This window comes from Ambystoma mexicanum, chromosome 14, assembly GCF_040938575.1.
Source record: "Ambystoma mexicanum isolate Mex_15411 chromosome 14, UKY_AmexF1_1, whole genome shotgun sequence".
NCBI classification, from domain to species: domain Eukaryota; kingdom Metazoa; phylum Chordata; class Amphibia; order Caudata; family Ambystomatidae; genus Ambystoma; species Ambystoma mexicanum.
In genome coordinates, this window is record NC_090940.1 from 385,309,765 (window position 1) to 385,332,408 (window position 22,644).

The 22,644-nt window shown below is 45.7% G+C and overlaps 1 protein-coding gene across 1 annotated transcript in view; it reads left to right on the forward strand.

Moving 5' to 3' along the window:
- The window catches only part of INO80 (INO80 complex ATPase subunit), a 1,945,052-nt gene that overhangs the window by 1,604,290 nt on the left and 318,118 nt on the right, over positions 1-22,644 (forward strand). The window contains exon 31 of the mRNA XM_069637507.1: positions 3,562-3,664. Within this exon, the coding sequence (XP_069493608.1) occupies positions 3,562-3,664 (103 nt within the window). The remainder of the gene's footprint in view (positions 1-3,561; positions 3,665-22,644) is intronic.

Consider the following 22,644-nt stretch of genomic DNA (forward strand, 5'->3'; position numbering starts at 1 on the left):
AGATATGGTTCCCGGACCTTCTGGACTTGTCCGCGTCCCCGTCAATCAAGCTGCCAGTGGACACGGATCTTCTCTCCAGGGAAGGAGGCGCCATCACGACCCAAAGTCGCTGAACTTGCAGGCCTTGCTCCTGCAGTGCTAGAGTTTGGAGGTTACGACATACTGGCCGACTGCAGAGGGGTTCTTGCAAAAGCCAGGGCGTCCTCAACTCTTCAATGCTTCGGACACAAATGGAAGAGGTTCTCTGTCTGGTGCCACGCACAGAATATTAACCCTCTAAGGATTACGGCTCCTCAAGTACTACCGTACCTACTGACGCTGGCCAAAGCTGGACCGGCGCACACTTCCATCAAGATTCATCTTGCTGCGATCTCCCGATACACCAGAACCACGGGACGGACGTCTTTGTGGTCTCATCGTCTGGTGAAAGAATTCATGAAGGGACTGTTCAAATCGTTCCTGCCGGTGAAGGCTCCGGCCCCGGCGTGGAAGCTCAACGTGGTGCTGACCAAGCTCATGAGACCTCCGTTCGAGCCTCTGCACTCAGCTCTGTTGAAGTTCTTGTCGTGGAAAACAGCGTTTCTTGTGACCATCACCTCCGCACGACGGGTGGGAGAGTTCCAGGCCCTTTCCTGCAAGCCCCCGTACTTGACTTTTCACAACATGGGGGTAGTGCTCAGGACGCACCCCTCCTTCATGCCCAAGGTGCCGTCGGACTTCCACCTCAACGAACCCTTGGTGTTGCCTGTTTTCTTCCCGTCGCCTTCGTCGCCGGCTGAAAGGACTTTGCACTCGCTGGATGTGGCTAGAGCGCTGAAGTTCTACGTGGACCACACGAAGAGTTTTCGGAAGACGTCACAACTTTTTGTGAACTTTGGACCTGTCAATCAGGGGAATGCTCTCTCAAAGGCTTCCATTTCCAGATGGCTCTCCGGCTGTATCATGTGCTGTCATCGGTTGACAAACCGACCGCTGCCCGGCCGTCCGAGAGCCCATTCCACCAGAGCGATCGCAGCTACCACGGCGTTCCTTTCTGGTGTGCCCCTGCTGGACATCTGCAGGGCTGCTACGTGTAGGTCGACGCACACCTTCACGAAATTCTACTGCGTCGACTGGGATTCCAGGGAGGAGTCCAGGGTCAGCCAAGCAGTGCTGCGCAACCTGTTCGCCTAAGGTGAGCCTGGTGAGAAGGTAAGAGATGCTTAATGTTGAGTTGTTGTATTGCTTAATGTTGAGCCTGTTGCCACCTCCCGTGGTTGTGCAAGTGTGTACTCCTATGTATTCTTTTATTCATGAGCATGTGAATCCATGCCAGACCCCATGCTGGAGAAGGAACAAGTTACTTACCTGTAACTGTTGTTCTCCAGCATGGGTCTGGCATGGATTCACATGCGAACCCTCCCGCCTACCCCTCTGCGGCTCTTCACTTGGTCATACTGCCACTTCACGTGCTACCAAATCTGAAGATGGCTGCCAGAGGCGCGGCTTAGGGAGATGGCAGTCATTGGCTGTGGTCAGTATGACGCAGAGATCAGTGATTGGTTACTATTACGAAAGACAGATCAGAAACGAAACTGATACTGATTTTTCTTTACCGAGGATTCCCAGCCTGGCGACGGGGAATATTCATGAGCATGTGAATCCATGCCAGACCCATGCTGGAGAACAACAGTTGCAGGTAAGTAACTTCTTCCAAACTGCACCAGGAACAAGCAACTCTAATCCTAGTTGCTCCAATGTGGGCAAGACTACCTTGGTTTCTTCATCTGCTCAAACTGGTGATGTGCAACCCAATCAAGCTCCTGTGCCCCTTCAACATGCTCACACACCACGGGGGGACAAAGTTACACCCACATCCTCAATCTATGAACATGGCAGCTTGGCTCCTGAAGTCATTGGGTTTGGTCATTTAAAACTACCTCAAAGTTGTATGGAAATCCTCAAGGAGGTACGTAAACCCAACACCAGATGGTTACTTTAACAAATGGAAAAGATTTTTAATATGGTGCCGGTCAAAAAATGTAAACCCTATTGAATATACTCCATCACACATTCTTCACTACATGCTCCACTTACTAGACTCTGGCCTAGTATTCAACTCCATCAATGTTCACCTAGCGGCTCTACCCGCGTACACAACTTCACAAAACAAGGTGCCCTATTGGGAAGTGCCTGTTATTAACGCATTCATGGAGGGAGTAAAGAAAGTTTAGCCCCCCCAACCCATTTCCAACCAGCCTCCAGGGCGGGATCTCAATGTTGTACTCTCAAAGCTCGTAGGTCCTCCCTTCGAGCCTATGCACAAATCCAGCCTTAAACACCTAAGATACAAATCAGCTTTTCTGGTGGCCAACGCCTCCATAAGAAGAGTCACTGAGCTACAAGCTTTGTCAGTGCAAGACCCTTTCTTTGTTATCCACAAAGACAAGTTGGTAATAAGAACACACCCTAGGTTTTCACCTAAGTTCATATCCAAGTTCCATGTTAACCAATCCATCAAACTACCCGCTTTCTTTCAAAACCCTTCAAACTCAGCTGAGCAGAACCTCCATACACTAGATGTCAGGAGGACGGTCCTTTACCATGTAAACAAGACAAAACCGCTAAGAAAAACAGACCAACTGTTTGTCCCTATAGCACCTGGCAGGGAAGTGGAGCACGTTTTAAAAAAACGCCATCTGGAAATGCATAGTGAAATGCATACAGCTCTGCTACATCCTATCAAACAAAACTCTGCCTTTTAGACCAAGAGCTCACTTTACAAGAGGTATCAGAGCTACTTTGGCCTTTATTGCAAATGTCCCTCTGGATGCCATTTTCAAAGCAGCTACATGGAGTTCTATACATAATTTTACTCAGCATTACAGCATTGACACACATTCTAAAGCAGATTCACAGGTGGGACATGCAGTGCTAAAACATCTATTTACTGCTGTACCTTCTCACAACCCACCACCTTCTGCAGACACTGCTTGCTAGTTTATGCACAGCATGTGATCTAAGCAGATCCACACGCCTCAGAAGGGATACATTACTCACTGTAATTGTATTTCTGATGCTTGTATCTGCTTAGATTCACTTGCGCCCACCCTTCCTCCCCTGTGGAGTAGAAGGTGCATAGATGTTTTCTGGCTTTATCTACTCGTTTCTTCTTTTTTACATATGTACTCCTGCTACACTTCATGCTACCTCATGTCAGAAAAAAACAATCTGAGGCACCTCGACACTTGAAGGTCCATGGGTACAGGAGACGTGTCACTAGGGATATTATTGCTGGCATGTCCTGTCAACGTCACTTTTCGAGTTTCAAAAACAAACAAATGTATACTCTGCGACTACCACCAGATGTCGGCCTATGCATAGCATGCCAATCTAAGCAGATCCAAGAATCACAAATCCGATTACGGTGAGTAATGTTATATATGTATTTTTGCAAATCACTTCTCTATTCATGCATGTAATTCTATATTTGTATGTGTCTTGCACTGCATGCCTCACTGCAATGCACAGGCTTTCCGAGTCTTATTCTGCACAACACCCGTACCCGCTTTTTCATTTTAGATCCAGCGAATGGTGATTTCGGGTGGTAATTTCAAACCAGATACCCTGAAACCAAAAGAGGTGGTCAGCCTCCTGTTGGATGACGAGGAGCTCGAGAAGAAATGTATGTTGAGTCAGTTTTCCTTATTACGTAACATTCATGTCTTATGTGCTTTTGCAGTGTTTCATTTGGCTTTAAAACTTTTTTCTTCCTCCTTCACATTCAGTATGTGATCAGCATTTTAAAATCTTTGGCAAGTTGTTACCTCTGTTTTGCCTTCATACAAACATACTCCAAACAATTATCTATGCTTATCACCTCCTTTTTGGTTACAAAGGCCCTTAATCGTTGTGTTCTAAATAACACTTATGGTTAAAAAGTAACTATTAGAAAATCACAGTTTAGTGTACTCCTTGGTAATCCTTGTTTATTTTTGAGTAGGACTTTAGAAAAACACAAATTGCTTTAATTATTCTTTCTCCTCCTAATCTTGCATTTATAGAGCAGTTCCCCAAAAATATCATACAGAGATTAAAATATAAAGCTGATTGCAAGTGCAACAAGCAGATTCTACATATAAAACCTCACCCACTGACATGGAGCTACTTCTGGGCCACAATGGGCTTGTAATGTAGCATACAGCAAATCTAACTTCAACATGAGATGCAAGCAGTGGTGTCTGCTTTAACCTAGGCTCATCTACGCTATAGACAGCAACCAAATATCTTCCAGCTCATAGTTTTTGTAATGCCTGTAATACAGCAGTATTTTTTCAGTTTTATTTAAGACCAATATTTCAATGGTATACACTGTTATTTCTGCCTGGAATTAGATCAATGCTACTTTTAATATTCTGTTTACATTTTAAGTGTAACTATGTTTGAACCAATTCTGTTTTAAGTATTTTAATTAAGGTGTTTGCTGCCTTTCTATTAACTTTTAATGTGGGCAAAACTAAAGGTGGTCAAACAACATACATGGCCTGTTCAGATCTAACCGTAGAGTTTGACTCCGCAGTCAGGGTAATCTGATGGTATAGAAGAAAGAGGGGATTTCTGATGTTTGTTAAGGACATTAATGATGTTGAATGACAACACATGAATCAAAGTAAAACCTAATATGAAATACGCCTTATCAAGGGATATCCCACTTCACTCGGTTTAGGCCAAGGGGGTGGGTTGGCGCAGACCCTATTTAACCTTTATATTTCAGTTATTAATGATATATTGGACAGATCTGTGTTTTCTGTAAAAATGGGTCATGTAAAACTGTCCTGGTTGGCTTACTCAGATGCCATCATACTCTTTGATGTTACCACAATTGGGCTAAACTGTTGCAGTTCCATACAGAAGTCCACACTTGAAAATTAATATCTACAAAACAAAAATCCTAAAATGTTGCAGTTTCATGAGAATACCCAGGTTTGGGTGCTGTATTGGGAATTTTTGTTCAATGATGTTAGAAAAGTCTATTTATCTAGGGTTTGTTTTCTTCACTAATTCCAATGAGATCTTTTTTGAGAATCTAGGAATGAAAGCCTTGATACCTTTCGCTTAAATTAAAACAATATTCCTAACAATTGTGTGCGTGGTCATACTATGTTTTGCAGGTATTCCCGGCTTTAACCAATGGGCTCAAGCTTCGTTATTATAAAAATTGGTTTCAACTAATGAGGTTTGGGGCGCCCTTATCTGGAAGAGGGTATTAGTACTTCGAAATTCAATACCTATAGCCCTGCTCTACTTGGAGTTTGGACTAATTTCATTCAAAGCCCATATCGGGAGAAATTACAAATCGTTAAATTCTTAAACCGAGTTAACTATTTATATTAGGACTTCAAAATGTATGTGGTAAGAAGGGATTATGCCTCCCATTACTAGGTTTTTTCCTTGCAATTAATGTCTACAAGTCAAGCTTGGTTATGATAGTGGTGTTCTGACAACTACTCCCCGCTTGCTGAAAAAGAAACTACTCGAATTTGATTCGATTAACACAAAGATTAGAACGGACACATATTCATTGCACAAAGACTGCAACAATCCATAAAGGTTGGGATTCTATTTCTGCATATGTATTAAGATTCCCCGCGCCCCACTACAGATTGGTGTACCTCCAATTTCGTCTAAATGCATTACTTAACTGGAGGTGGTTAGGGCCAGAGGCAAATTCGAGCATGATAAATGTGTGTGCATATTGTGTTGAGAAGTGAAAATATGTAGATAATATTTCTCCACTGTCAATGGAGTCCTTACAAAACCACCTATTGGCAGGAAATCGGATAGCATTAATAATCTTGGCAGTGAAAGATTTCTATTATATAACAGAATATTGCATGTAAACTTGATTTAAAAAACATTTTGTTAAGATGTTTTGTAATGTATTGATTGTTATTTATTAAATGGTTTGTGTAAATGTATTGATGAAATGTTTGTATTTCTCTTGCATTGGCTCTTTCATAGATCCACATGCTGTTTGAATATTCCCTGTCGTAAGGCTGGGAAAACTCTGTAACCTTTAAATAATTTTTCATATAAAATGAAGAAATTGCAGGCCACTTTAGTGTTCTCTTAGTGTTGTCCTGGGTCATTTACCCATCAACCATTTATTTTATTTATTAGCATTTTTAAAGTGCTCATACAGCCCGGGGGCATCGAGGCGCTGTTACAGGAATATGTCTCTTAGTTGAGTAGTTATAATGCGCTTAATACCCAGAGGTTTTTAATCGCGGTCCCAGGGATCGAACCTGTGTTGCTTCGTGTCGTCTTGTTTCCAAGGCGAGCACGTTGCCGCTGAGCTATCCTCCTGGGACCATGCCTCCCTGTGAGAAACCAGAAGGCACTCTCACAACACTCCCCCAGGATCTTCTGCTCAGGTGGCATGGGAAAGGCCTTCACTTTTGGATCCCAACCCTGGAGGCGGACAATCGAGCGAGGATCAACTGGGTGGGGAGGGTCTTTGGGGAGAAGGTGCCGGATAGCGATCCATGGTATCCCCCTTTTCTAACACTGACTTACCATCCCTTCCCTCATACTTCATGGGCTATTTCCACTCTTGCCCTATTTTCCCTCATGAATTTCCACAAAGTACTGAGAAGAGGAAGAAGCCTCAAAGAGGAATGAACACTTCCCATAGAAAACACCACCCTAGTACTGGGAGGAAGAAGAGGGACTTGGAAAACTACAAAGATGAAGGTCAGTCATGTTCCATTCATTGTATAAACTATGGCCAGGCAAGAGAGACTAGGGACTCGCACCTGAAACCCGTTAACAGGGCTCAGGTGTATAAAAGGTGGAGCCCACAACAGAAAAGAGCTAGTTGTTAGGAGAGAACAGCAGAGAAGCAGGGCCAGCCTGGAGAGTACCTGTGGAGGAGGGAGCGCCAAGAAGCTACGGACGTGCAGAGTGAGCCAGTCTGCGGCAGGGCGAAGGAGCCGTGTCTCCAGGATGCTGGCAAGGTCAGAAGAAGGGAGCCGTGGAGATTGTCGGTCCCTTTGTTGTGTCTGCAGATTGCTCGTTCCATATGGAGGAGGAATCGACCCAGAAGTGTCTGAGGGGCAGGAGGTGAGATCCTGACCTCAAATGCAAGGCATTGTGTGAGCGGGAGAAGCCGTGGGAGTCAGCAATGCGACCAGTGAGTTTCAAGTGATAGGAGGAACCCGGTGCGCAATCATATGAAAGTTAAAGTGAATTACTTTGTATCAGAGTGGCTGCGTACAAGCGGTACTCTCTCGAAAGTGTGAGAAACCAGAAGATGTCTCACCCACCAGTCCCTGGGAGGGGGTGTCTCTCTCAGGTGGCCAGGGCATGGCCATCGCCTTTGGATCCAGACCCTGGGGGTGGACCAGTGGGGGAGGATCATCTGAGTGAGGGGTCTTTGGGGAGTGGGAGAGGGACACCTGATGGCGAGACGCAGTATCCCTCTCTTCCCTGCAACACCTTTACCCGATCCTACCCAGTGGGATATATGGAAACTGTACCCCCTCCCTTTTCCTGCACGAACACTTTCACACAGACAGCCCGCTCTGGGAGAAAACAGACCCACACCGAGCCGTGTACCTGACATGTCACACTAGTATGGTCAGGCAAAGTCAGGAAATTGATGGAAATCATTTACACTTGAGTTCCATTAAACTTCCCCACAAGGATAAAAGGCAGAGCACGAGAGTACACTCTGAGTGAGGCAAAGCACACAAATCAGCTCGTGGCCGCCTTGCCTGTGCCAGGCACCCCGGCAACCGGGATACCACGTTTTCTCCACTACCGTGAATAAAAGGGTATTACCTTTTAACCAGAGAACTCCGCGGCTGGTTTCTTCCCTGGCAGTGCAACGACCTTCAGCCTTCCTCCACGGCGAGATCATCTCTTCCTCTGGACCACGCCGCGACTTGCACCCGCTGTCAGGAACAACTGACCCCGCTGGAGGATCCTCTCCACTTTAAAGGTACTGTGTCCGCCTGGCCTCCCTCACAACGGTCTGTGTGGGGTGACTCTTAAAGCCTCAATTTACCACTTGGGTTGGCCCTAGGCTGGCTAACTGGACTTTTCTAAACTGAACTGATTCCTTCCTGAACTCTCTGCAAGACTCTCCAAGCCTTTTAAACTGTGTGATCTTGGGCGCATTGATGTTCTACTCTCTCCAAGAGGGAGCCTGGCCTCTGAACTTTTTGCTCACAAGTAGACTTTGACTTTTCTGCCTTGCCGAGTGCTTCTAAAGAATTGTGTTGTGTGCTTTTCCTAAATTCTTCCTTTTCCCTCCCTTTTTCTTAACTTATTGGAGTGCCATCTTTAGTTAAGCGCTCACCTCTGCCTGGAAATAAGTGGTGTTAACTAAGACTTGTCTAATAAGGAATAAGGGATGTATATCTATTAATAATTACTGTGTTTTTGAATTTGCTTATAAGAATAGTGCTGGAGTGTTTCTAAGTGTGTCTTTAAATAAATAATTATATACTTGTTGCAAAAGCTCTGGTCAATGTTTGCTTGTGCTACTGTATTTTGGGTATCTTGTATACTCTATATACTGTCTAACTCTTCTTGAGAGAAGTCTGGCTGCTCAGCCACAGCTACCAGGTAAATCTGGGTGATACAGACTGCTACCAATTGGGTTTACTGCCAACACCTGTAGTCTTAAGCCTTTTGCAGTGGTCCCTAAGGGAACTGCACAGGTTTCTGCCTAACACCCTTGACCTTTCCAGCGGAAAGCCGTTACTTTCTAGACACCTTCAGATTTCAGAGCATAAGGTGAACAAACCAGACTGAAGAATCCTGTATTTTGTGTCAGATACACCCGGGGCCCTTGTGCATGGCCGATCGAGTAGGAGAGAAGCAGCAGCTGCCTTGGTACCGTCCTTGGCTTCAAGATCAAAGAAAGATTAATGCAGCCGGTGAGTTGTGGAAACCAATGCAAGACCGGTCTGTGTTGAAGTCAAGCTTGCAAGCGACAATATTGTACACAAAGAGCAAGGATAAAGATTGCTGGACGTGTGTGATGAAAGACTCGAGGACAGTCTAACAGCTGATCGATGTTTGACCTGTAGCAAAGAAGATACGATATTTGTGACAGAGTCGTCCGGCACGGCGAGTGTGCTTAATCGAAGGTCCCTGTAAGATAGCCGAGAAGTGGCAGAAGCGAAAGTAAAAGATAAAGAATAAGAAATGGGGTGAGTCGAAGTGGTCCTGCGACGGTTTAAGCAAAACCCATCACACAATTGAAAGTCTTTTTTTATACAAAGGAGTCTGAGCCCGAATGAGTGAGACCAATCATGAAAAATGTTCTAAGGGGGTCTGAGACAGAACGAGGGGGATCCGTGGTCTGAGGCCGAATGAGGGCGACCAATTGCAAACCTGGGAATGTGAAAATCCTGATACGTCAGGCTCTCTGCAATCGGAGACTGTCCTTGAGAGAGAGATTTTGGCACAAAGCGCTGATACCTATTCTTTGAACAGTTTCCTTGTGGCCAAGAAGCCAGAGTATGTGTGAGAAGCTCCAAAATGCTGCATTGTCCCGTGCTGAAAACGTGGGGAAAGGAAGCTAACTTTTCAACCATCCTGACATATTATTTCTAGAACACTTTTCTTTTGCCTACATTGTTGGCCCACACATTTTGTATTTAGAAGTTTAGAAGTAAGGATTGGCAATAGGTTTATTAGTATAGACCCTTTTATTTTAACAGAGACTCCACTAGGACTGCGTTATTATTATTTGATGGTCGTAGCTTACTCCCATCCTTAGATTTCGGATTAAATAGGCATTCAACCAACCCTTTGAAGTTCAATAAACACCCTTGAACTGTGATCACTTGTATAGAACATAAAGCATAAGCTGTGGGTAGTAACCAAAATTGGGTGTGCTTAGTCTTCGGTAATGGTAGATGGTCTGCCTGCAGCAGAAGCAACATACGAGGTACCCATAGGCCTCTAAACATTAATTCATTAGAAAATGAGTGTATGTTGCAAAACAGCACAGTGGACTCCTAGGTGAAGAGTTCTACAATGGAAAATCAACAGAATTCCCAAATCCACAAAGAGTCCAATGTCCTTCCAAACAATTCAATAGTGTTTTAATTGTTGTTCAAAGCCTGGCTGAATAGCACTTAAAAATGTGGATTCAGGAATTCTGATTATAGAACTCGAGGAGTCCACTGCACTGTTTTGCAACATACACTCATTTTCTAATGTGATCACTTGTCTGTCTTCACTGTTTGCTACCATGACTTTCATACAAAAGCCTCAAACAAGAATAATGAAAGAATGACTTAGATAGACTATGAGTGATCAGCAGAAGGGGGAGCTGTGAAGTGGGAGAAAAACCCAGATTGTAAAGCTGAGAGACTAAGGGTTAAGGAGCAGAGGCTAATATTGAAAGCCAGCAAAATAGAATATATTGGAAATGGGTGATTTAAGAAAGCAAATCACCTACCAGTGACACTTCTAAACAAAGCTTGGGAAAATAAGAAGCTAGATGAGAAACAAAGGGAGAAGCAAATGGCAAATGATTGTGCAACCTGTAGTGGGTGGACCGTTGGTTCTGTCAGCTCCGCCTCGACTAGAATGCCCCAACCCGAAGGAAAGTGTTCAAAGGAATTGTGTTAGGCAGAAACCTGTGCAGTTCCCTTAGGGACCACTGCAAAAGATTTAGGACTACAGGTGGTTGGCAGTAAACCCAATTGGTAGCAGTCTGTACCACCCAGATTTACCTGGTAGCTGTGGGTGAGCATTCAGACTTCTCTCAAGATGAGTTAGGCAGTACATAGAGTATACACAATAGGTACAGAGATACAGTAGCACAAGCAAACACTGACCAGAGCTTTGGTGTAAAAGTATATAATTATTTATTTAAAAACACACTTGTAAAATTACACTAGCACAAAAAGAGGTAAGTAAATTCAACACACAGTCACTACTATACATATACAATCCTGAGTACTTATTAGACAAGTCTTAATGAGAAACACCACTTATTTTCAGACAGACGTGAGCGCTTAACATAAGATGGCACTCTAATAAGTTCTTTAAAAAGGGAGGGAAAAAGGCAGAGTTATGAAAGCACACAAATCTTAATACTTTTCAAAGAACCACAGTGAGGCAGGTTAGGCAAAGTCTATTGGGGAGCAAGGAAGTTCAAATGCCAGGCCCACTCTTAGACAGAGCAAGCGAAATGTGTCCAGGATCACACAGTGGGGTTATGCCCAAAGAGTCTTTGTAAATCGTTCACAAATGATTGAGATCAAGTCAGGAAAAGTTAGTTAACAGGCCCCAGGCTAACCCAGGTTAGAAAGTCGAGGATTTACTGTCACCCCGAATGATCTGTCGCAAGGGAAGCCAGGCGGGACACAGTACCTGAAAATGGGAAGAGTGCTCCAGCAGGGGCAGTTGTTCCTGGCAGCAGGTGCAAGTCAGTGTTTCGTCCAGAGGAAGAGGAGGTCTCGACGTGGAGGAAAGCTGAAGGTCGTTGCACTGCCAGGGAAGAAACCAGCCGCAGAGTTTCCCGGTTACAAGGTACCACCCTTTTCTTTGCGGTAGTGGTACACCGTGGTATTCCGGTTGCCGGGGTGCTTGGCACGGGCAAGGTGGCCACAGATGGAGATCTCCTCTGTCGTCGGGAAAAGTGGTGAGACAGTTCAGCAGGGCTCCACCGGTGGTGTCGTCGTTGCAGGTCGGCTCGGCTTCTCCCTCCTCTGATTCTTTAGGTCCTGTGGCGACAGTCCCCAAAGCCCTGCTTTTATGCAGAAAACCCCCATTCATTCAGCCTAGCTGTCACTCAAACATGCTAAGTGGTGAGCCGGGCGGCTCACCACTTGGGCCAATCAAACAAGAGTGCGACTTGAGTTGCCGAGGCAACTCAGTCCAGGGTGCCTAAACCCCCTCCCACACCTCCTGTGGTACCCAGACAGAGTGGCACCACTTTTGGAGGCTTCTGTGGAGAAGCCCGCCAAAAAGTGGAACAAAGGGCTTGACTTGGGTTGGAGTCACATAAGCGAACACAAACGCCATTTTGGAACCAAGTTTCGGCAAAAAATACCAACCAGTGAATTTATATTAATTTAATAAACGGCGGTATGTTCGAGGCTATTTTTAAAAAGTGGTAGCCTCGAACAATGGGAAAATCCCATAGGAATATATTTGCGGTCGAATATAAAAAGTAGTATCCACTGCCACCAGCCAAAACTCGGTCGGGGGGGACTGGACAGTGCCCCCTCGAACAACAGACCCTGGGGCAATCGAATTGCCCCGACCAGTACGTCCACAATATGATTGTTTGTACTGGTTCTGTTCACAATTTGAGACTAGTAAAGCCAATGGTAACTTTACATGCCCTGGGAAACAATAGTCAGTCCCAGCGTATGGAGTCTATGTTTGGGGGTCGCTACGAAACCCCCTGGGTTACTGCACGGAGGGTGCTGTGTAACCCACATACCAAAAACACATGAAGCCCTATGTGGTAAAGGACCCCATAGCCCATAGAATACATACAAAGTCAAAGGAAAACCTCAAATCATGTCTAAGAGTGGGAGAAAAAGAGTCTCACTCTCAGCAGGAGAAAAAATAAACCCCAAAAATCCAGCAAAGCTGCTGGGGGACTCACTAGGTTTGGGAAATTAGCCTTTCCAGAGAATTCTCCCTAACAAATTGAAGAACAAGAAGTTATCAAACAACAATTCAGCTTTGTGCTTTAAGGAGTGAACTCTGTTTGAATACTGTGAATCGATTGTGCTTTACAGAAGAAGTCCTTTAAGCTTGGGGAAGGGAACCCCTGAGCATCTATTTGAATGTTGTGAACCAATTGAACTTTGAGCTTTAAGGATTAAGTATGTTAAGCTTGGGGAAGGGTACCCTACGCTCTTGTTGAAGATTGGGAACAAGTTGCACATTGTATTTGGAAGAACTAGTGTTTCGGCTTGGAAGGAATACTTTAAACTCTTGTTTAACTTTGTGAATCCAGTAAAACATTATCAGAACTGCCTCTTGAACTTGAGGAAGGGAATCCTGAGATACTGTTGTTTGAACTGTGTTGAGCTTGGGGAAGGGAACCCAGAGAATATTTTTGTTGGAACTGTCTCGAACTTGGAAAGGGGGCCAAGAGCAAACCAGGAGCTGGACGAAGCTCAAAACTTTAGTTTGAACACTGTTTATTTGGTTACTGACATCCCTACACTATGTTTAGTATTAAATATGAGGGCAAGCAGAGGGTTTTGATGCAGACTTTTGATTTTGACTGACATACATAGAATTCCTTAGATCATCTTGGTAGGAAAAACCCTACCTTAGTTATAGGGCAAGATGGGCGTTAAACCAACCCAAACACTTTCAATAAAGGTTATTACAAACTGTTACCCTTGTTTGTCATCTCTTGAAACCATGCCTGTCTCACACTCCCATAGCTCAACCCCTAAAGGCCCTCTTCGGGTTCTTACCACGTGTTCAAGTGTTGTAAGTCCTCTCTTAGTTACCTTTACTCAACGATTTTCGGAAGAATCTTTGGACCATAAACTTCTCACACCGACTGCCACTACCAAGCCTCTGGCACCCATCACTTAGTCTATTACCTCGTCAATAATGTCTACACATCCTCTAATGATACTTGCACTGCTCAGGTCTCCCAGAAAGTGGAGAAACCTGCTCTTCACTCTCCAGCCCTATGTTCCTCCGGCTTTGTCCAGACCATCAAATATGCCTCCTGAGTTAATTTTGGAACACGTGATTGACACAGACTTCGAAGGTCCGGAAGGAGTTTTCTTGGAATTCTCTGACTTTACCTCCTGCGCAACCGCCTTGTACAACACCGCCTTCAGTCCAAACTGGTCCCTCATATCCTCTCCAGGGGCTTGTTATCTCTCTATGCACTCTCTCCTGTCCGTGCTGCAAACTGTCAGAACTGCAAACACGAGTTCCCTACAGTTCTCAACCCTATCAGCTTCCTATGCCACCTACACTCCATCACTGTCTCCCTCCTTCAGTACCCTCTCCTCCAGATGGTCTTTCAGGCTCTGATGAACCGGCATTTCCATTCTGGATACTGCGTCCACTCGCTCTTCGTCCCTGAATGTATTTGATGATTTGTTGCCCACAAAAGGGGAAATGTAGGAGCTTCCGCCCAGGGATTCCACACCATTTAAATGACGACATTCCATACCATCATGTCTAAAGTGGCAAAAATGTTTGGCCTCCTTCCTACAGACAGAGGATGGAGGATATCCTCTATCCACGTAGGGAACCAATTTGGAAGACCATAGTGTCTATTCCTGTTTTGGATGACATCTGGGAGGACGGCTTGCCTATAATGGAGAAGCCATTCATTGCACCTTAGAAAAAGCACTGGATTTACCAGAAATATAGGGCACTGCTGTACCTCTAAATATCTCTGTACTGTGGCAAACCAGAACAAGAAAAAATCGGAATCAACAATGACATTTCAAGGGTGTTTATTAAACTCAAATAAAAACGCCTATCTAGCGCTACTGCTAATAGGGATTTTTCCCCACCTATAAAACTAAACTAATGGTGCTCGTTAGTCTGTCGTCAAATTCAAAAGTAGTCCTCGGTCCATACCTAACCACTATCTGTACCTATCACTGTGAGAAAACAACATACAAATATAAGCTAAAGCAATAGCTTCTTAAATTAGGCTATGCCCGCCTTATTGTCCTTTGGGTCTCTTTTAGAAGATGGTTTTCAGTTCACACAAAAATAGTTCAGAAAATAAGTTGTCTTAGCCCTCTTGTTAGCCTCTTCAAATAGACTTGTACATTTCCAGTTAAGTTAAATATCTCAAGTTCGTCATGTAGAGGAATCTTTTCCATGTTCCTTTTCCAACACCTTGACTACTTTCTCTCTTGATTCTATAATATGTACAGGTTGATTGAACCCTCGACGTTCCCTTCTCCTTGAGTTTTTTATCAATGTCACTTGTTTTTCAAGGGCTCTGCAGGCCCCTCTGGCTTTCAGGTTTTCTTAACCTATCTGGCTATATAGGTGTTTCCTGCTCAGATACAATACTTGTGGTTTATAGGGTTTCTGTAACCCTCCTTGTTGGATTCTTTCTCTCTACTGGTTTCTGCTCGCCTCCCTCCACCCTGGATAACCCGGGTACCGTATATATCTTTGGGTGTTGTGACAAATCCTTGGATATTGTCCCTTCACTCATAGGTGGAGACCCTTCCCATGTCGCCAGGGCGGTGCGGCCACAGTCCAATAGTCCCCCTTGGGGGTGGTGCAACATGGTAGGATCACATGGGGAAGAGAACCCTATATGAGACAAGTGAGGACATCTTGGAGAGACCGCAGTATTCACTTACCCCTTCATCACCTCCCTTACCCTCTTCCCCTATACAGGGTCCCATAGATCCCTACACTTTCATCTACCTGTGTATGGTAGACACCCACCTACTCCCCCCTTTACAAGTACTGGGCCGAGGAACAGTAGCGACTACCCATGTGAATCATGTAGGAAGACTGAGATGAAGAAGAGTTGCAGAGTGATGAACACCCAGCGGAACCAACAACAGCACTCTAGTAAATACGAACCATCTACCTTCTGACTGGAGTATAAAACAGAAAGAAGGACTGAAAATTTAGTGAGTCCCTCCCCGGAGGTGCAGAATGTCTGAAGAACGTCTGACTTTGTGCAAGGAAGAGGAAGCTGGCTTGTATGCGAGAGTGGCGGCGTCCCTGAGCGGTTCACAGGTGGTGGACCAGAGAAGAAGTAGGAGAAGCTGGAGCGAGGTGAAAGCAACCCACCTGACCAACAGGGCGTGGAAAGAACCTCTGAGCGCCCAGTCTCCTACGCTGCAGGGTGGCTCCAGCATATCCAGATACCGCAGGCCACCCGAAGAAACGAGAGGCTTTGGGGAAGGCATGGAAAACTGTAAGGCCGGTAACACCTGAGAAGGAGCAGAGTCAAGCGTCTGGGACCTACCTGAACACTGGGAAGACCTGGTAATACTAAGAAGCAGCAGCGACAGGGTCTCGGACCCACCTGAACACCGGCACAATCGGGTAACACGGAGGAGCAGTAACAACAGAGTCTGGGACCCACCTGAAGAGCAGGTGGACCAGCTATTATGGAGAAGTAACAAAACCAGGGTCTGGGACCCACACGAATACAGGGACGGCCAGGAAACTAAAGAAAGCAGAGAAGCAGGGTCTGGGACCCTTGCCCAGGTGCATAGAGGGCAAACCAATATTCAGAAGCATCTGAGCCTCAACCTAAAGGGAAAAGACTGCTAGTAAGTGGTTCCGCCATCACTGTGTCTGGCAGGTTATTGAACCAGGCCTCTGATATAACAAATTAGAAATTGGGAGAGACCGGTGAAGGGAGTCCTCCCCTCTTGTGTGGCGAGACACTTTGAAGAAGCCAGTACGAGGGAGCCATCCCCTCTGGTGCCATTGTATGCGTAAAAGGATCCAAGGGAAAGGAGTTATCCCCTTTTTGATTGATGGAGAAGGGAGATTCCCCCATTTGGATTTTTTTCAAGGAAATTTGCAAACCCTCTGTCCAGAAGGAGGAGGAGTCCTTCTGAACTCAGCAGAGACATTTTCTTTAGTTATTTAAAAGTCTAAGGGAAGGTTATAGGCTTTGACACAACAATGGACTATATTTCATGTGGACATTCTGACCGTATCCTTAGTTCCTTAGTTGAGGCAGGTAAACCCCTCTTAGAGTTAGGGATAGGCAGGTTTTTCCCTTTTCTTTTCAAACAAAATAAAAGTTTCTAGCAACAAACATGTCACCCTCGTGTCAGTCTCATACTTCTGCACGCTTACAGGGTGCTCCAGTGGGGTGGCGTCCTAGCAGGTATGTTGCTGTTCGCTCTTCTCCACTGCATCACCGGTATGTGTGCATGTGCTTTACTGTCTCTGCCTGACTCTGTCTCTGCGGTCTTCAAACTCCAAGTAGAGTATTTGTTCCTTCCATCTGTTCTGTGATCGGTTTAGTTTCTGCGGTCCCAGACCCACACGGGTTGCAGCATGGACATGCCACCAGGTAAGACGGTCCTTCCGCCACTTTCTCTTCTCTTTTTTGGCCCGTTGCGGCAACATCTGTGGGCCTCTATGAAAATGTCACGCCACCAGGTAGGACGGACCCTGCGTCCCCGTCTCTCGCTCTGTTGTCACCTTCCCCAACACCGGACTTCAGGCACCTCTGCTTTCTCGCTGTCTTTCTCCACATGACCACTGGCTCTGTGGTGTAGCGTGTTTTCACCCCTCCAGGACGTTTGCACGTAAGGGCTGGCCTCTGTGTAGGATTCTTCCTCCTTCATTCCTCCTTCCTCGTCCCTTTATTCTGGCTGCCGTATTTCAAAGGGGAGTGTTGCTTTTCCTCACTATGAGTTCCAGGGAATGCCAGTATTACCTTGAGTCAATGATGTAAAAGCAATGTCAGTCTTTGCTGGATGCAAAACAAAAGTAACCTCAGTATCCTCGATACCCATTTGTGCGGACAGAGTGTTCTTCATAGGGAGTTCCTTGTGGGAATGGGAGTCCTTGTCTCCACAAGTGGATTCACTCCCAGCGAGGTCTCGCTTTCCCTAACCCCTAGGGAGGGTCTTGCTTAGCAGGCGCACCTCCCTAGCCTCAAAGGGGGTTGCTCCCCTCTCGGAAGAAGGAACATATTGTCCAGATTCGTCGCAGTGCCCAACCCAGTCCTGATTCTGTTGTTTCCGCTGCAGTTTACAAGAGATCGGCCAACCCCTCCTCTCCATGCGCTGTGCCCTCAGAGAAGGAATCAAGACAATTGGATGACTTCAGCAAACAAATTATTTGAACTACTGTCACTACCATCAAAGCTGCAAACTCCCTTGCTATTTTGTCCTGGTACGGTAGGGAACTTACTTCCTGAAGGTGAAGCTACGTCGGACTAGCCATCTCCGTAGCTGTTGACGTTGCCAATACTGGTTTATGCTAGATGGGCAATGGGTGGCTGAAGGCCACAAACTTCCACCCAGACTTCCAGTCCAAGGTCATAGATATACCCTTTGATGTAGAAGATCTCTTTGGAAAAAAGGTGGATGATACCCTCCAGGGCATAAAACGGACACCGATTCTGCTTGATTATTGGTCACCTTGCAACAGTGTTATCCATACCAGTCCTTTCGGTCCAAACAGGCCTGATTTTCTAGATTAGGTCGTGATTGACCGGCCTATCGTTTCCAATCATACAGGGGAACTGCCTTTGCTTCGGGTCTCCATTCCAAAGCCAGGTCACAGTCCTATAGAAGCAACCAACAACGCTGCAGGTCCTCCTAGGGGAAGGGCCAGCCTAGCAAACAGGCCTGACTCAGAGAAAGCAGAGCTCCTCGTTTTCTGCACCCCAGCAGGAGGGTTTCAACGTCAATGTAGAAGAATTACCACAGACAAATGGGTGCTTCCACTTCTAAACCATGACCATGCTCTAGAATTTGTATGACAACCACTTACCGCTCTTCCTTCCAACAAAGCTGAAAAAGAGCTTTCGACACTCCGACAAGAGGTTCTCGCTCTCCTTTCAAAAGGAACAGTAGAACTCATCCCTTGTGCCCAATGTAATCAGCGTGTTTACTGCCACTGTTTTCTCGTAAAGAACATATCTGTCGGTTGGAGACCCATATTGGGCCTCTGTTAACTCTACTCGTTTGTTTGCTTCCAATCCCTTAAGATGGTCATATTGCAACACATCCTCAGTCAATCGGGAAGACTCCAATCTCACACAGGTCATAACTCCTAGATACCCACACATTTGTTACAACAAATGTGTCCATAGAGAGTTGGGGAGCCCACACCAATGATCTCTATGCCAGTGGCCTCTGTCGAATTAAGAAAAGTCCTTGCAGGTCAGCGTCCTGGACTGAGGGCAGTATTCTGGGCCTGAAGTCCTTTCGTCCTCTTCTGCAAGGAATGGTGGTTTGTGTGGTAACCGAAAACCCAACCGTTATATTCTATATCTGGAAGCAAGGCAGCACCTGATGACCTGTCCTGTCTGCCGAAAGCGCATTCCCTCTTGAAATGGGCTCTTTCGTAAAGAGGCACCTACAATTCTTTGGCCAATTCCTTTTACAGGTAACTACATTCCTGCCACAAATGAGAGCTCCCTCACAGTCCAGTCCTGCACATATTCCAGACATGGGGGACACCAGACATAGACCTATTTGCCACCAGGGACAAATCCAAGTTCCTTGCATTCGCAAGAAGATTCCTGCAACCCGACAGCCTGGGAGATGTTTTCATGCTTCAGTGGAGGGACAAGTTTATGTAGGTTTTTCCCCATGTTTCCACTCAAAGTTCTGCGCGCCGCCAACAGCATTGTAGACTGATGCTGGTGGCCCAGCCTGGCTGAGACAGTTTTGCTTTTAATAACTTCTAGCTCTTTCATGGGCCCGTCCATCAAATGTCTGCCATTGGTCCAGGAACAGAGGAGCTGTCCTTCGCCTTGCACAACCTGGCGGATTGACTCCTGCTTCCTTAGAGTTCGGCCATACAGACATGCTGCAGGACTGCAGAGACATATTTGCGAATCACTCAAGCACCTGCTATCATTTCCTGCTACAGCAGAACATGGAAATGTTTCCCAGTGTGGTGTGCTAGTTATGGAGTGGATGCTTTCCACTTCCAATTGCAACAAATTCTGCTGTTCCTGCTTTCCTATGCACCCAGCAGTTTAGCCCATGCCTCTATCAAAGTACACTTAGTCGCAATGTCTTTCTTTACACTTACTCCAGCTATGTCTTTGTTGCGGTCTCATAGACTCATCAAGGAATATCTAAAGGGCCTGTTCTGTCCTTTTCTGCCAGTACATGTACTGCCTCCTGTTTAGACCTGAATAGTGTGCTCCCCAAATTAATGCAATGTCTTTTTGAGCCTCTACATAAGGCCAACATAAAGTTCCTTTCATGTTGTTTTTTGGGTGCCATCACCTCTGCCAGGAGGATTGGTGAAATCCAGGCACTGTTCTCCAAGCCACCTTATCTTATTTTCTACAAGTCATGTCCTTTTGAGGATTAATCCTACTTTCATACCTAAAGTGCCCTCATCATTTCACCTTAATTATCCTCTAGTACTACCAGTGTTCTCCGGCTCGCCTTTCTCGCCTGCTGCACGGTGCCTCCACTTTTTGAATGTCATGGACTGCTAAAGTACTATGTTGCCCGTACCAAGCCATTCCAGAAATCCTCACAGCTGTTGTGGTGTTTGGTCCCACTGCTGTAGGCAAAAGGCTATCTAAGTCTTGCAATCGCCTGATGACTCTGATTGCATTTCTCTTTGTCATCAACGGCCTAATAGGCTGCTGATCTAGGGAACATTCCAAAAGAGCTGTCTTGTCTACTACTGGCTTCCTCTCGGGATTCCTCTGATAGACATCTGCAGGGCAGACACATGGAGATCTGTTCACACTTTCAACAAGTTCTACTGCATCGATAGGGACTTAATGGAGGAATACAGGGTTGGACAGGCTGTTCTTCAACATCATCTCGCCTGAAGATAAGCCCTATACGCTTCCCAGTTGTTGTATTTTATGCTGGGATATGTATATATACTGCTGTCATTTATTCAAACAACATGTTAATCTATGAAAGATCTAATGCTAGAGAAGGAGTAATTTACTTACCTCCAGCGTTATCATCTTTCATAAATTAACAATCGAATGGATTGTGTCCTCCCACTTATTCCTTATCTTTGATATTTCCATATCCAGCTTGCTGCTTCGGAAAAAAAATTAATTAGAGGGCGCTACGCGTCGATGACTGTCTAGTCGATGTCCCTCGAAGGCCTCCGTCTCGACGTCATTACTGGTATAAATAGTCGTGCGCAGGGTCAGTTGCTCAGTTCCGTTTTTCTGTGTTTCATGAGCTTTGGGAACATGACGCTCGGTTCTGTGAAGAGAACGAATTCTTTGAGTTTTGTCAAGAAAAACCTTTGATTCCTCGATATGAGATGGCCTCTTGATCGGTGCCATCTATGTCCCGATCTGGCTTTTAAAAATTTTGCGATTGTGGGGCAAAGATGTCCTTGACAGACCCCCCCACAGGGTCTGCCTATGGTGCCACGGGGCAGAGCATCTTTGTTTGGAGTGCAAAGAGTGCTTATCGATGCCAGCAAAAGCCTTAAGGGAGCGCAGAGGGAAGCTGGAGAGAGGTAGGCCTAAAAAAATCCATTACCCCTACCAAATTCACCTCGGACGAGTCGAGACTGTCGTCTCCTCGACGTAAAAAACACTCCAGATCTAGATCTTGGAGCGGATTGCATCATTCATCCGCTTCGAAGCAAACTAAAAAAAGCACACTAAATAAAGGCGTCATAGATCGTTTTCGACACCATCCTCCAGAGAGAGTAACATGCCCTAGCAAAAACAGCTCAGTGGGAGGAATTTCATAAGAAAATTATGAAGGTGTTCGAGAACGCAGCCTTGCCCCCCTCGGAGACACCAGGAGGCGATACCACAGGAGAAAAACCTGGTAGACATAAAAGCTGCGAGTCGTCCACCTCGGCAAGACATACTCCTCGAGAGCGTGCGAAACCCTTGAGTCGAGACAAAGGCTCTTCGACGCACAAGGCGTCGACACGGTCGACTCACATGTCACATGCCGAAAACTGTATCATCGACGCCTTCGGCGCCTCTGTTAAAGGAGAGGTCATCGACGCCTCGAACGTCGACCCCTTCGACGTCAGTCACTTCAATTCCCTCGACGACTTTGTCGAAAACGTCGAAGCCGTTGTCGATTCTATCGACGACCTCTAGGCCAATCACGAGCCCATCGAGGCCAATGACGTCTACGTCGACAGTGACAAGTATAACTCCACCTTTAGTGACTGCTATTGCCCCCTCTTCATTGGAAAGGTGCTACACACCTCTACTACACTCTGATTATTTCAAAACGTTATCCTCAATTTATGAAGAGGGAGAGGATTCCGATGCAGAAAAGACCCTTTGGTCTGCAATGTGTTAGACCTCACATCCCAGAAGAACTGTTCCCAGAAGAGGTCAGATTGAAAGACCTGCAGGATTCCTTGCAGGAAGCAAGCAGAATTGATACCTCCCCAGAGATAGATTTTAGTAAGCCTGAACCAGGGGACCATGCTGAGAGTAACTACAGGTCACGTATGAACAGGGTGATGGAATATATGGTGTGGTCTAGGCCTAGACTTGTATATGATCAAGATGATCTCATGGACATACTTGATAGGCGACCACAAGAATATCCTCTCGTACCCTTTCACAAAAGCCTTACAGAAAAAAGTATCCACCAATTGGGAAACACCAGAAGAAACTGACAGCAAAATATAGAGCTTCAGCTGTAGACCCCTCCATACTTATCTAAACACTGAACCCCGGAAACTTGGTTGTTCAAACTGCAACTTCGTCAGGAAGACAAACTGCATATCCCACAATCCTGCAGGATTGTGACGATAAAAAAATGTGACGCCATGGCATAGAAAGTTTTCTCGACATGCAGCATAGCGCTAACGTCTGCTAAAGGAACATGGTAGCTGGCAAGATTCAGCCACACCCTTTGTGAGTGTGCTTCAATGGCGGCTGACCATCTCCCGAAAGGGGAGGAACGAGACAGCTTCTTGAATATTATCAAGGACGGGAACGATGCGAAGTGTAAATCCCTCCAAACCAGTCCCGAC